The sequence below is a fragment of the Notothenia rossii genome, assembly GCF_949606895.1.
Source record: "Notothenia rossii genome assembly, chromosome: 9".
Taxonomy (NCBI): domain Eukaryota; kingdom Metazoa; phylum Chordata; class Actinopteri; order Perciformes; family Nototheniidae; genus Notothenia; species Notothenia rossii.
Genome location: NC_136907.1, coordinates 57711084 through 57725935, shown reverse-complemented (window position 1 = coordinate 57725935; position 14852 = coordinate 57711084). Strand labels below are relative to the sequence as shown.

Here is a 14852-nt window from a genome sequence, read left to right as displayed (position 1 = left end):
GGAATGAGCAGTATTCCAGGCTGAGTGCCCCCAGCGGAAGCGCCCGCAGCGCCACGGCGCCAGGGCTCGCTGCAAGAAGCCTGCTGGTTTTAACCTATCGGTTAATAACCTGCAGAGCTCGCTAATTAAGCCGGCTGCCACTAATCTGTTGATTAAGTAGACAGCAGGGCTCGCTGCAGAAGCCTGCCCGTTTTAACCTCGGTTAATAACCTGCAGAGCTCGCGGCATTCCTCTGTCCGAGATACGCCTCCTACACACGGTCATAATAAACCCATGAGCGCTGTTATAACGCCTCGTGTGGACAGCACTGCACACACCTCCTTTCATCCCCTGAGCGTGTACACGCCTCATGATGAGAGCCGGAGTGAAACGCAGCGTGTGGAGGCTCCCTGGCGTGGCTCGTTGCCATGACGATCACAGAACATCTCGAGCATGTGCGCCCGCTCTTAGAGTGTTTCTCAGAGTAGCAGCGCGTGTGTCTGATGGACAGATGGATGAGCAGGCTGATCAGCAGAGGATACGTCCTGCAGTTCGCCTCTCTCTCTCTCTCCCCCCCCCCCACACAGTTCAATGGGATACAGGTAACACTCCTGTCCTCCCAGAAGCTATGTCTTGCGCTCCAATCCGAGCTGCTGGAACTCCTGTTGAAAGAGGATATTTCCAGGGTTCCTCAAAGGGAGGAAAATCAGGGGTTTTCACTCCCGTTATTTTTCTAATCCCGAAAAAGACTGGGGGAATGAGTCATCCTGGATCTGTCAGTATTCCACATGCTGACGATCAAACAGTTGCTGGAATGTTTTCACCAGGACGACTGGTTCACTTCCACCTGAAGGATGCATACTTCCACGTACCCATCATCCCGAAACACAGGAAATTCCTGCGTTTTCCATTCAGGGAATATCAGACCGGACAATAGTCTGCCGTTCAGATATTTCCTGGCTCCTGGCATTTTTGTGTAGAGAAGGCTGGAGCCACTACACAGAGGAGGGATGAGAGTGTGGTTTTCTCTGGACGACCTGCTATTTGCTGGCTCGCTCCAGAGAGGAAGTCGCTTTACAGACGGTACATCTCGTATCGCATCTGTCAAAGCCTGGGTTTCATAATAAATTGAAAGAAGAGCTGTCCTCTTCCCTCTCAGACAATCGTTTATCTGGGAGTGGAGTTAAACTCAGCCAGCATGAGAGCGCGGCTCTCGCGGCAGCGAGTGGAGGAACTGACAGCTCTCCTCCGGCGTGTCACAACTCACACAGCCCTCTCCGTGACGCAGCTGCTCTGCGTTGGCGTCAGCTGGTCACATGATGATCCCCCTGAGTCTCTTCCAACAGGGGGACACTCCAGAGGTGGTTCATTTGCTGCAGAAGCCTGCTGTTTTAACCTATTGGTTTATAAACTGCAGAACTCGCGGCATTCCTCTGTCTCAGATATGCCTCCTACACACGGTCATAATAACCCACGAGCACCGTTATAACGCCTCGTGTGGACAGCATTCACACACCTCTCATCCCCTGGGCGTGTACGCGCCTCATGATGAGAGACGGAGTGAAAGGCAGCGTGTGGAAACTCCCTCGCAGCCCTTTTGCCTCACGGGCAGCGGCGGCGATGGCGTGGCTCGTCACCATGACGACCATTACGGCACTTCACAGAGAAGCCTCTCCCCCCAGCAGTTCCATGGGATACAAGAAACACTCCTGTCATCCCAGGAACAGTGTCTTGCGCGGTTTTTACCCCCGCTATTTTTCTAAATCTCCTCTGTCCTGTGCGCGCGCTGTCCTGCTAGTGGCGCGCACAGCTGCCTTGCGCCATTCTCAGCGCCTGTTTGTGCACTATAGAGAGCGCTCGATCGGGCAGCCTCTGTCTGCACAACGGCTGTCACACAGGTTGTGTGAGGCTGTGTCACAGGCATGTCTCCTCTGGGGTGGAGCCCCCGCTGAACATCAATGCACACTCCACCAGAGGAATTTCCTCCTCCACGGCTTTGCACGGAGGAATGTGGAGTGGAAGATATTTGCACTGCTGCATCTTGGTCTTCCCACTGTTCGTTTATTCATTTTTATTTGAGGGATGTCTCCCATTCCTCTCTGGCACACCCTGTACTGGGTGTCCTGTCGGAGTGAGTGACGTCAGGGAGCCAGCTGTGCGCCTCTCTCCTGCCTCTCGGCACGCGGAGAGCGGCCCTTTTCCCCTCTTATAGGAGGGATGTTCCTTTTTCCTCTGACGGAGTGCCTGGTCAGTTTTTAAACTGTATTTTTTTTTTTACTGTCCTATAGTACACATTGGAATGATTTATTACTTTGTTTTGTACAACTATCCAGTGCTTGAATTGGAATAAAAAAGGTGCCAGTACTCTAAATCAGCAACAAGTATTTGGCACAAAGTCATAGTATATCCTATAATGCTGGTGGGTTTGTCTCTTTACTGTATATTTTAGAAAGGCTCACTGTAATTAAACAAAATGACTCAGGGTGCATCTGAGATTAGAGGGGGTGCAGTGGTAAAGTGCTATTTTTATAAGTGGGGATTGGACCTGACACCCTCTAGTCTAGGGGGGTCCGGGGGCATGCTCCCCCGGGAACATTTTTTTTAAAATATTGAAGGTAGATGCATCAATCTGGTGCACTTTGAGAGCAAAATGAAGAGATATATGGATACCTCTCAACATCCATAATGAAACAACTGTAAACAGATTTACTTTTTCTTTATGGATATAAAAGAAAGTAAAGCTTGACTCCTACTGGCTGGTTAAATGACTCCTCGTCCCTGAGGCCACTACCAGTTTTTTGTGCCATTTTGCTGGATTTATTTGTCAATAGCGTTGCTGCACAAAGTGATAGCCCTCTAGTTTAAATCTACTACCCAAAAAGAAACATATGGAGATGGGTTACTATTTCAAAAAAATTGCAAATCTATTTGGGAACAGTGGGGCCGGGCCTCAAATCCTATAGGGGGGTCTGGGGGCATGCTCCCCCGGTAAGATTTTTTTTTAAATGTTGGACTTAAATGCATCAATCTGGTGCATTTTGAGGGGAAATAAAGAGACTACACCCATATGAAACAAAAATGTATACATTTAAATAATCATAAAATCATAAGTACATGGCCATAACCAATAACATACAATATCCAATATGAAAAAACATTGAAACTTGTTTATTTATTTGTTTTTGGTTCATTTATAGTTGTGAGTGTGTCTGGGCTCCTGAATCGGCCTCTCCTGTCTCCCTCCTCTCCCCCCTGCTCCTCTTTGAGGCAACAGCAAAGACTAGTTTTAGCTCTCAACAAGTTTATCTTACCTTTTTTCACCTAGTTAACATTTTTTTTGTATTATTCATGCATATTTTACTAATCACTACCCCCTCAAATGGAAATATGTGTTTACATAAATGGTGACCGAACCGTTTGAGACCCACTGAGATAACTTAAACTAAGTTAACTATCTAAAGACTCAGAGAGTAATTTACCTCACCAGAGCTGTAGTTATCAGCCTCTCAGTCTGACAGAAAGGACTCTCCCTCCACCTTGTTGTTGAAAAAGCTCCTTATATCTGTTAGCGCAGCTAGCTAGCACCAGATGCTAACACCAATACACGTAACCGGTGCGCGCGCTTTCTCGCTCGCTCGCGCCACACATACACCAACACACACCCTCCCGAGCTTGAATGACACACAGAGACCAATCGAGGGCATTAGTATGATCTGTATGAAAGTGGCAATGTCGGCAGGCCACGTCATGTAGACAGCCAGTCACCCTCTGTGAGGCAGAGTCAGACCCACATTTGCGCTGCGTTGCGTTTACAATATGTACGTATATTGCCGGCGGCTGAGTACCGGCATTTTACTGAGTACCGGCACCTTGCCGGTACTCAGTAAGAAGTGCCGGTACCACATGGGTAAAAATCAGAAGTGCCGGTACTGCGTACCGGTGAGTACCGGCCAAATTCAAGCACTGCAACTATCTCCAACTCTCTCTCTCTCGCTCGCTCACACAACATGTGCTCGTGCCACACACACAGAGGCTGTGTGCTCCTCCGTGACGATGACGGCTTGACGTTAAAAAATAAAATAATAATAGAATTTGAAAGTGGGGGGGACACAAACATAATTTTGAACAGTGGGGGGGACAAGTGGAAATTACGCCCCGGATTTACATGACCAACAGCAGAGCTCGGAGCTATAATGCAGATTTGTTTGACTTTTTTACACTTTGTTGTTTTCCTCCGTGAGTGTGAGGAATGTCCGGTTAGGATGTATTAGAACGAAATCTAAAATGAAATTTGTAAATAAGCCATCTGTATGTAAAAAAACACCTGTATGTAAATTGTAAATAAGCCATCTGTATGTCAAATATGTCTTGTATGTCTTAAATGATATGATGAATTGGAAATGGGGGACCCTGATGTAAACAAGACGAAAGTCTTTCTCTGGTCTGCATCCCCTTAACAATTGTATGTTTTGAGCTGTACTGTACTGTACCCAATATACAAGCTGTTAATAAACTTTTCAATCAATCAATCAATCAGGAGCGGAGCCCCGCCCTTCAGAAACAGAACGGAGGACAGAATGCGCAAAGCAATGCAGTGGACACTGAAACATGCACATAAATTGGATAAATAACATAAGCATTTAGTTTATTTAATAAAAGAACACATGTTCAATGTGAAAAGTGACCGTAGATAGATTATTTCAGTTTCGATTTGGCGCTATATATATATAAACAAATTAATTAAGCACCTTGAATTTCAGGGGGGGCGCGGGTTTCCGTTAGGGTGGTGCAGCGTCCCCCGCCAGGACAATGGTAGGGGAAACACTGGCACTATTTGCTTTGTCGGAAATTAATTAAGCATTTTTTGTGAGAAAACAAAATTGTTATTGACATTAATATCATTAGTGTTTACTGCTGATGTACGCAATGGCAAAGAAAGTTTCATTTCTGTATTTAATAAGTCAGTTTGAGTTAGTTATTAACCTTATTTGATCGCGTCAGATAAAGCCAACCTCAGCCTCTCAGCAAAAATGTTGCTTGTTATCTCATGATTCTTCAGGTTCCTGGTGCGAACGCTGGCGTCAACGCAGAGGCTGCCGCAGAAGCCCCGGCCCCTGCAGACCCCGCCCCAGACGGGCTGCCTCCCGCCGACCCACCTGAAGCTGGCAGAGATGAAGCCGAACTTGACGACGAGGATGAGGACGATGATGGGGAGGAAGACGAAGAGGAGGACGATGAGGAAGGCAGGGAGGAGGACGCTGCTGATGCCAATAACGGAGGACAAGGTCGGTGTGGATGTAAAAACATAGACTAGGCCCAGAAGATGTAAAACTTATGAAATGTTATGCAGCTGTATGGCCAGTTTAAATAGATAGAAAATAGATAAATGCTTCTAAACCATGGTTTTAAGATTGAGTACATGTAAACTATGTCGGAACCAGTGTTTTTGACAGACCTGTTTTAACTGCACATCACAGGTGTTGCTTACTGTTTCAGTTGTTTCTGATTATCTTTCGCAGAAGATTTGAACTGGAATGCCCTGGAGTGGGACCGCGCAGCAGAGGAGCTGACCTGGGAGAGGGTGGGAGACTATTGTTTGTCCATACTGTATGTCTCCAGCCACCTTCCCAAAAAATTGTGTAATGTAGCAAAACTACAAAAGCAAAGTATAATGCCTGGTGCGCTACAGGACTTTCAAATCCTAAATGATATTAAAAGAATCAGAAACGAGTTTATTGCCAGGTAGGTTCACACATACGAGGAATTTGACTTGATGTCATGGTGCATACATAAATTATAAAACAAAAAATCTAATATCAAACAAAAAATCTTTAAGGACACTATAATAAAATATACCGGTAGTTAAATAGCGTTGAGCACCACAGCCTGAAAGACAGGTTTTTTTATATTTTAACCGTAAGAATGTACACACCGAATAATTTATACTAGACGCAGGACCACACACACTTTTATTATGCAAAATTATTTTAGCGTAATAAAAAAAGACGTTCTGTAACAGGAAATATGAACCTTGAGCAGTTAAGCAGCACTTTCGCAGATTTTGGCCACTTCCAGGAATGTTGTCTTTAGCTGTCTTCTTTCACAAAAAAGTTGAGAGAGAGTTTAGAAGTGTTTTAGAAATAGCAGCAGTTAGTTAAACTAGTAGCATGTTTATGTACTGTATATGTATTTCAAAGCATCATTATGACATTATTTTCTGTTTGTGTACCAGATGCTTGGGCTGGATGGCTCTTTAGTTTTTTTGGTAAGTGCTCACCCTTTCTTTCTTCTTCCACACACAGTTTAAAGTGACCCTTAGAGGCAGATTCTGGTACATTTTTACCTAAAATATTTCCCATAAATGTAGCACCCTGAAGTAGCCACATGACTTGCCACGTCTAGGCAAATTATCATTACCATAGTTATTTCTAGCATCAGGTCTACGGAAATGTTTAAACACATGCTAGTTTTTATTGTTGATTCGTTTCACATATTGTAGTCATAAAATTAGTCTGCCTCAATATTTTGTCTATCGTGATTTGATTTAAGATTTAAGATAAGATAAGATGTACTTTATCGATTGGGAAATGTTTGCGTTAGAGCAGCATAAAAGACAAGGCATTGCACACAAGAGAAATTGAAAGAGTAGAAATATGGAATTCTAAAATGTAAAAACCAAAATAGAAATAAAAAAGCATTTAAAAAAAAGTTACAAAATATGCATGTTGAAATACCAATATACAGTAAACAAAAATATATTTATATAGAAAGAAATACAAAAAGTGTTTATAATGAATATTTCAAAAACTGCCATACTAGAAGTTCGAATTCCTTTTCCAGGAAACTACTTTCTATTCATACTTTGGGTCGGACTTGGACAGAGAAGTTTGAAAATACCCATGTACCAACCCATAGAGTAACACTAGCCACATACATGCCAAGCTGAAATACTGTATACTGGAATTTCCTTTCAACAACCTCAATGGAATTATATTTTGATATACACAGGTTTCATTGTGTGTTTGAATTGTTTAACATTGACTGAGACGCTTGTGTGTGTGTTTCTCCTGTAGGAGCATGTGTTCTGGGTGGTGTCTCTCAACACCCTCGTCATCCTCGTTTTTGGTGAGACTTCGTTATACCTATACTTTCACAAAACCAATTTCAACAGGGATAACAAATGCTCTCATTCTGATTCATCATATTAATGTTGTACTGTTCTTAAATGTATTTATAAAGAAAAATAAATATGATTTTATTGTCTCTCCACTAAACCACAGATCCTAACAAAGCCTTCGTATTTCCCTCTAGCTTTTTGCCCGTATCACATTGGCCATTTCTCCGTGGTTGGACTGGGCTTTGAAGATTATGTAAGTGCATCTGGGGGGTATTTATATTATTCAAATGAACTACTAGAAACTAGGTTTTCTATGCAGTGATGAATTCTTTTAAAATGATGATATATGGTTCCAGATCAAAGCTTCACACTTCGATGGACTCGTCACCACCATACTGGGGTACATCCTCCTGGCTGGAAATCTCATACTCTTCCATGTATCCTCTTCAAACACAACGATAACTTTTGTTCAGGAAATGACCCAAAAGTATTCCTCAGACACTTTAGGTACTTTATGATCGGTAAACTGTTGTTTGATTTTAGTGCATATTTGTTCAATATTTCTTTATTTGATCTACTTTCTAATGTGAGTGTTGCCATACAGGAAGGCAACAGCTAATGTCAGGTGTCTGTTTTGTCTCCAGGAGTTTGTATAAAATACTTACTTATTAGAATGTCTGATATATAAACAAAATGTTATTAACTTAAGATGGTGGTGTTAGACCTTAACTCGCCCTCTTCAGGCGTTTGCTTCATTAGTAAGGTTCCAGCGATGCAGACGTCTCGTTGGTGTCTTCTATATCGTCGTCAAGGTAGATTAAAGATGCAAGATTGGGATGTTTACAAACATCTTCTTTTTTAATGAAATTTGGAAAGCTTTCAGGCAAAAAACATAATTTATAATTATGATTACACAACCAAATCATGAAAACAGAAACTTAATTGCCTAGTTTTTTGTTTCATGTTGCAGGTATCCTTGCTGGTTGTCATGGAGATAGGCTTGTTCCCGCTGATTTGTGGCTGGTGGCTCGACATTTGCTCACTGGTAAGACAATCATGCAGAGCACACCCCGTGATATGTGCTGGCCCGTGATGACTAGTCAAACTAATTAAATGCAATCATGGCACTCTTAACAAATGTGATCACAAACACCTCACAATATCACATTTGTTTGGCAAATACCAGACTTTTCTTTTGGTAATGAAAGCATAATTAAACCTATGTTCATTGCAGGAAATGTTTGATGCGACTCTGAAAGACAGGAAGCAGAGTTTCGACTCGGCCCCCGGTACCACCATGTTCCTCCACTGGCTGGTGGGCATGGTCTACGTCTTCTACTTCGCCTCTTTCATCCTGCTGCTCCGAGAGGTCAGTGGAGGACTTGGCCATGTGTTGCAACTTGTCTTAACTGTAAAACCCCTTTTATATCTTATGAAATGTTTTGACATTTCTTTTTGGCTGCAGGTGCTTCGGCCCGGCGTGCTGTGGTTCCTGAGGAACCTGAACGATCCAGACTTCAACCCGGTGCAGGAGATGATTCACCTGCCCATCTACCGACACCTGCGCAGGTTCATCCTCTCTGTGGTCAGTGTAGTATCCTCCTGCTCTGCTCACTCTCAAACCTACTGAGGGCTAACCAGGCCCAGATCTATGTTTACTCTGATATGCTGTAATAGAGTAGAACATTTTAAAAACAAAATATTTAAAATTAAAAATGGTATCAGTAGAAGTTATTCATACAATATTTGATATCTTGTATTATTCCTTCTTACATACTGTATCTTGGTTATAATCGGAAGTAGTAGTCAACACCTGCATTGTTTTTGTTTTGTCTGCATTGTTCAATTCTAGTCACATTGAAATCGATAACAAATGTAATGCCAATAACGCTTATTACTTGATTTGGAAATAATTGCCATCAAAATATACTTAAAGTGCAAAAATGACCAAAATCAAGCACATTTCAAAGAGGAGCAATCGATTTAAAGTGTAAAATGATGTTTATTGAGGTTGACTGACAGAAACTATAGAAATGAAAATCCATTGATGTGACGCATCCTCAGTAAGCATGAAAATAGGATAGGATTCGCGCAACGAATGCAGCCTAATGTGACTGGTTCCTCTGTTTTCTGTGCAATAGAATAGAATGAGCAAACATTAATGTGTGTTTTTTCTGTGTGTATTTCCCTAGGTGGTGTTTGGCTCCATAGTTCTGCTGATGCTTTGGCTTCCTATACGAATCATTAAACTGCTCTTCCCAAACTTCCTGCCCTACAACGTCATGCTTTACAGGTACAACGCTACATTGTCGTTTAACTCACAATATTGCAAAGCTACAGTTGTATTTCCTGTCTATTCAGGCTTAACAAGAACAGGAAGCTGCTGGAAGAAATAAGCTTCTGCTGTTACTGGTTATATTGACAGTGTATGAGAAACTGAAGTTTGGTTTATGTGTCGTCTCCACAGCGACGCCCCCGTCAGCGAGCTGTCGTTGGAGCTGCTGCTGCTTCAGGTGGTGCTGCCGGCGCTGCTGGAGCAGGGCCACACCCGCCAGTGGCTCAAACGCCTCGTCCACGCCTGGACCTTCACAACTGGATACATGCTGTAGGTCACACACACTGTAGTTTAGGAACAAATCAGAACAATGGCATGTAATGGGAGCCTGCTCTGATTAATACATTGAAGAAAGTAAATATGACTTTGCCTGAATAAAGAAAAGTGATTAGTTTTAGTTTTGCTTTATATTCTGTGTACCATAATTGTTAACAACATATTGGCCACAGAGGAACAATCAGTGTTCATATAACAGGGGCAAATCAAGACATCCAATAGTAATAAGAATCTAATGGCTCCCCACAGTGACCTTCACTCCTACCTGCTGGGAGACCATGAAGATGATGATGAAGATGATAATCCAAACAACAACCCTCCCGATCGCCATAACAACAGGTTCCCTGGCCTGGGGGAGGGGCTTCACGCTGCCCATCAGGCTATTCTGCAGCAGGGCGGTCCTATCGGCTTCCAGGCGTACCACCGGCCCGTTGACTTCTCCCTCAAGGTGACTCACAGCACTATTTAATATCAAATACCAGCAGAACCTTAAAAGGCCTTTAAAATAAATAAAATTAATCAATCTAAAAATATGGCCTTCATTTGGATAAATAGTCAGAATTCTATTCTGACTTGCATTGTTCCTTTGTGTTGTTAGATCGTCCTCCTGGTCGTCTTCATGTGTGTGACACTGCTGCTGGCTAGTCTGCTCTGCCTCACACTGCCGGGTTCGTTTCTCTGCCTTCCACCTTTTTTTATTTCATTTCCAAGTAATTCCTCACAGCTCCTATCTAACACGTCTCCCCCCCCCCTCTCTCCCAGTGTTTGCTGGCCGCTGGCTGATGTCGTTCTGGATGGGCAGCGCCATGGTTCACGAGCTGTACACGGCGGCCAGTGGCCTGTACATCTGCTGGCTGTCCATCCGAGCCGCCACCGTGGTGCTGTCCTGGATGCCCCAGGGGCGCACCATCATCCTGGTCAAGGTCCACGAGTGGAGCCTCATGGTAAAAATGTCAAAAAATAAGCTCTGCCGGTATTAGGGGCTGGGTCTACAAAGCGCCCTTTTTCTTCGCCTCTTCAAACATGTTTAATGAGGAGAGAGCGAATGCCCTCACATGCAGCCGTCTCACAAAAAAAGCGTTACACCCTGCGTCTTTTTTTTGAGTGTTCCTACGCAACATTAAGAAAAGTGCTGGTGACGTCACGTTACAAATTGGAGGACAAACTTGCTTTTAGACAGAGTTTTGTAACAAAGACAAAGAAGCTGTTTTGTGGGGAGATTGGCCGGGCAGGCATTGGTTGTACTTTTACTGTTTTCAACGAGTCGTTTTCTTTGTGCCAGCTAATGTCGCTCTGTGGACACAGGGCCTAATGTGGCAAATGGATGTTATTTGAATGTGATGTCTTGGTGCAAACAGATCCTAAAGACCCTCGTTGTGGCCGTGCTGTTGGCCGGGGTGATTCCTCTGCTGCTGGGTCTGCTGTTCGAACTGGTCATCGTCGCTCCTCTCAGAGTGCAGCTGGACCAGACGCCTCTCTTCTACCCCTGGCAGGTACGGCTGGAGTCTGTATGCATTTAAATATGTGGAATGAAACCACCTGATAGTATCAATTTTATATTTTTCCTGCTTTCTCATCTTGGCATTTCAAATTCAATGTATGGAGTATGGAAACTTCAAATTTGTGAATGAATGTCAGGCTAGATCTCATTTTTTCAAAATGTTCCTAATACATTCCAGTTTGACACCTTTTTTTTCTTAAGGCTGTTAGGCTCATTTCAGACGGCCTCAGTCGCAGTGTTACTGCCCTGAGGCTATACTGTTCGGACAACCCTCATTGTGTCTTGCTTCATTGATTGTGTGTCTGTGTGTGACAGGACTGGGCCCTGGGCGTGCTTCATGCTAAAATCATCGCTGCCATCACACTGATGGGCCCCCAGTGGTGGCTCAAAACCGTCATCGAGCAGGTCCGTCTCACATCCTTTCAGCTTTATTCAATTGTGAAACAAACTGAAACACTGACCTTTAAAAACACTATGCAGATTATAAAAAAGGAAATATTTATTTTCATGATCCATTTAGTCCACTGTTTAATCAAAGATGTTTAAAACTGTCGATAGAAGCAGATTCTAAGATGGAAATGTCACTTTCAAGCACAGGAGTATTTTAACTGGCATCGGAATGAAGTCAAGCAACCAATCACGTTACTTTTTCCTACAGGTGTACGCTAACGGTATCCGCAACATCGACCTCCACTTCATCGTGCGGGGTCTGGCGGCCCCCGTCATCTGCGTCCTGCTGCTGTCTCTCAGTGTTCCCTACACCATCTCTATAGGCATCACACCACTTCTTGGTGAGTCTATATTTATGTACACGCGTCTGTGTTGATCCACTGTACGAGCTAAAGTCTAATTCGTATTTGTTTTGTCTTTCATTTACTGTATAACATGAGTTCCTAGAGTAATGACGCGTCTCGTATTCCTCCCCCCCTCCCCTCCTCTGTAGGTGTGACACCAGAGATGCAGACGCTGGTGGAGCGGAGGATCTATCCCCTCCTGATGATGGTGGTCATTCTGTTGGCCGTCCTGTTCTTCCAGATACGACAGTTCAAACGTCTCTACGAGCACATTAAGAACGACAAGTCAGTATATTTTTTATAACATATAAAAAACAGTGAAGGCAAAGAAGCTCAAGGAGCTGTTTGATTCACGATTTTCCGCCAATAAGGCTATGTGATATGGCAACATATTTGTATATATCGTGATGTAGGGAAAGTCAGCATTGCTCTTGACCATAAAGACTCCCGAGTCAGGCCGAGTTAAAAAAAAGGGAACAAATGACCTGGAATCTGGAGTTGCCAAATGAAAATCAGTTACTAAAAAGCATCAGCACGTAGGATGTATTTATTGGGCTGGCAATTAGACCCTTCCCCAGACAGAGCAGGGGATGGGTCTAATTGCTGGTTTTTGCGAAGCAGAATCTCTTGGCTCATTTATGATAGGAAGATGTGAAAAATAGTTTTTCCCTGCATAATGCATACGCAACAGAGCACACTGTTTTGTTGAACTTTAAGTGGCATGTGGGCAACAAATGAGTGGCCCATGGGAAAAATATAAATAAAGGGATCTTACCAGTCTATAAAATCTGAAAATAAAAAAGCCCTCTAACAAGAATAAAACAACATTTCAGCTTTACAACCAGCGAAGACGTGCATGTACTTTACTAATGATGTTAAAAAAGCATTTGCTCACAACTTTTCCTGTTTCTCCAGATACCTGGTGGGGCAGCGTCTGGTGAATTATGAGCGCAAGAACGGCAGGAGGATGTCCACCTCCTCGCACAGCTCCCCCCCTTAAACGCTGGAGCTGACTCGCTCTGCACAGCGCTGAGATCTGAGTTTCCCTCAGCTCCCGTGGTGAAACTTTTTTTATAGTTTGCTCCTTGCTTGGCTGTCAAATGCCAACTTCAAACAATCTCTAAACGTTCACCTGCAGCCTAGTTTTCTTATTCAACTACTGCTGTGAGACACTGAGGAGTGAAGACAAACAATTCTTCATGGAACATTTCAATTTCGATGAGCTCATCACAAAAGCCGTGGACGGTCCGCCCTGTTTAATGTGTTTTTGTCTGAGCTGACATTTTAAGCTGTCATTTTATAATTTTTTAAAATAGGTTTGAAGTAAGGTCAGTTGAGCACAGCTTTTACCTCAGATTGTTCTTCCCTTTGAATGCGTGTGGTGAAATGTCGTCCAGCTCACACAGAAGTGTCTCTTAATGGGACGTTTTTCTCAGAGCTGCTGAGGCGATATTTGCACGGGAACGCCTCTGCGTTTCCGTTTCGATTGTTGATTTGTCTCAAATGACACCCTTCATCAAATTGAGGTTGTCAGTGATAATGAGGGACATGAAGATGTAGCATTGTGATTTTTCTTTTTTTAGATGTTTTTATTAGACGTGTTTTTTTAATTAATTTGTAGTGTTACATTTCTGGAGTGAGCTGTTAAATGATAACAAGGAGTAAAGAAGGAACATTTTATTTGTTGACACTCTGGAAACAGTCGAGGACATGTTTTTTTTCTTAAGATGTTCTCATTTTAAAAACAGTCTGGAATGTGTAGTACGTTCCTACAGGACAGGAGAAGTCATTAAGTGAGGTTTTTTACAAACAATTTAACTGGAAAAACAGCCTCACAACATTTCTGCCTGCGTTACATCCAAGACTGACACTGATTTTACAGAAATATTTATTCTGATGGATGAAAAATATTGAAAAACGCTGAATTTCCCTGCGGAGAGAAAGTGAACTATACAGACTACTGCATGAATACTACTTACTCAAAAAAACGTTTCCACTTATGCAGACATAATTAAAACAACTCATAACATTTATAAATGATTGGCAGTTACATTTTCCCGTAAAACTATTTAGGCGACTTCTTGTTTACACAGTCGATTGCTTTTGATTGGATGAAGCAAATTGTTTCCTAGCAAATGCTTAATCATTACTGAGGTCTTCACTAGGTAAGACCTTCCTTATGTTTCACTGGTGCAACCTAATTTAGTAAACTACTTGGGTTTCAAATAATTATAGAAGAAATTATGAAGGATTTTACACAATCAAGGAAAAGGGTTTAGCTGGTCCAACCCAGTCTTACCCATTTACACTGAAAGCTAATGTTTTTTTCACCTTTGGCAGATTTCAACTGCAAGCCTCCTCTAAAGTCCGCAGCTCAGATTTTTACCAGCCTAAAATTATATATAAAAAAGAAAACCAAATGATAAAGTGGAAAAATCCTTAGTGGCTTATACGACTGAGAGCTAATGGCCAACTGAAGAACAATGTAGGAGAAAAATAAACTGCCAAAACATGCATAGAAACAAGAGTGAATTCAAATTCACTTTAAGTTCTAAACAAGCTTCTGTTAGATATTAAAAGGGTACTCTGGTATGTAGGATTTGACCATGTGTATATGACAGGAAACAGTCAACTCACTCAGCACAGTGTACGAAGATGGTTAGCTTAGCTTAGCATAACGTCTGTAAATTGGAAAAATAATAGCCTGGATCAGTTATTAATTACTATTAGTTACTAATTAAGTTGTTGTAAAAAAAAAAAATCTTTTCACAAAGGGTTAGATGCTGGAATTATGTCTTGGCAGGGGGCACAAATAAGAAAAAGAAAATTGAGGTTCGGATCATTTCAGTT

General features: G+C 42.6%; 1 protein-coding gene across 2 annotated transcripts in view; it reads left to right on the top strand.

The window, feature by feature from the left end:
- The window catches only part of LOC307020144 (E3 ubiquitin-protein ligase MARCHF6-like), a 30890-nt gene that overhangs the window by 15270 nt on the left and 768 nt on the right, over positions 1–14852 (top strand). The window contains exons 7-26 of one of the 2 annotated variants that reach the window (XM_079651309.1): positions 5039–5264; positions 5502–5560; positions 6212–6244; positions 7053–7104; positions 7291–7349; positions 7453–7533; positions 7840–7908; positions 8067–8141; positions 8331–8465; positions 8562–8681; positions 9289–9389; positions 9564–9701; positions 9957–10155; positions 10306–10375; positions 10470–10651; positions 11066–11200; positions 11524–11613; positions 11867–11999; positions 12152–12287; positions 12918–14852. The exon at positions 12918–14852 is cut by the window's right edge and continues 768 nt beyond it. In XM_079651309.1, coding sequence (XP_079507435.1) covers positions 5039–5264; positions 5502–5560; positions 6212–6244; positions 7053–7104; positions 7291–7349; positions 7453–7533; positions 7840–7908; positions 8067–8141; positions 8331–8465; positions 8562–8681; positions 9289–9389; positions 9564–9701; positions 9957–10155; positions 10306–10375; positions 10470–10651; positions 11066–11200; positions 11524–11613; positions 11867–11999; positions 12152–12287; positions 12918–13002 — 2178 coding nt within the window. In that variant the 3' untranslated portion in view covers positions 13003–14852. Of the gene's footprint in view, positions 1–5038; positions 5265–5498; positions 5561–6211; positions 6245–7052; positions 7105–7290; positions 7350–7452; positions 7534–7839; positions 7909–8066; positions 8142–8330; positions 8466–8561; positions 8682–9288; positions 9390–9563; positions 9702–9956; positions 10156–10305; positions 10376–10469; positions 10652–11065; positions 11201–11523; positions 11614–11866; positions 12000–12151; positions 12288–12917 lie in introns of both variants that reach the window. The other variant, XM_079651308.1, reaches the window with a different exon arrangement.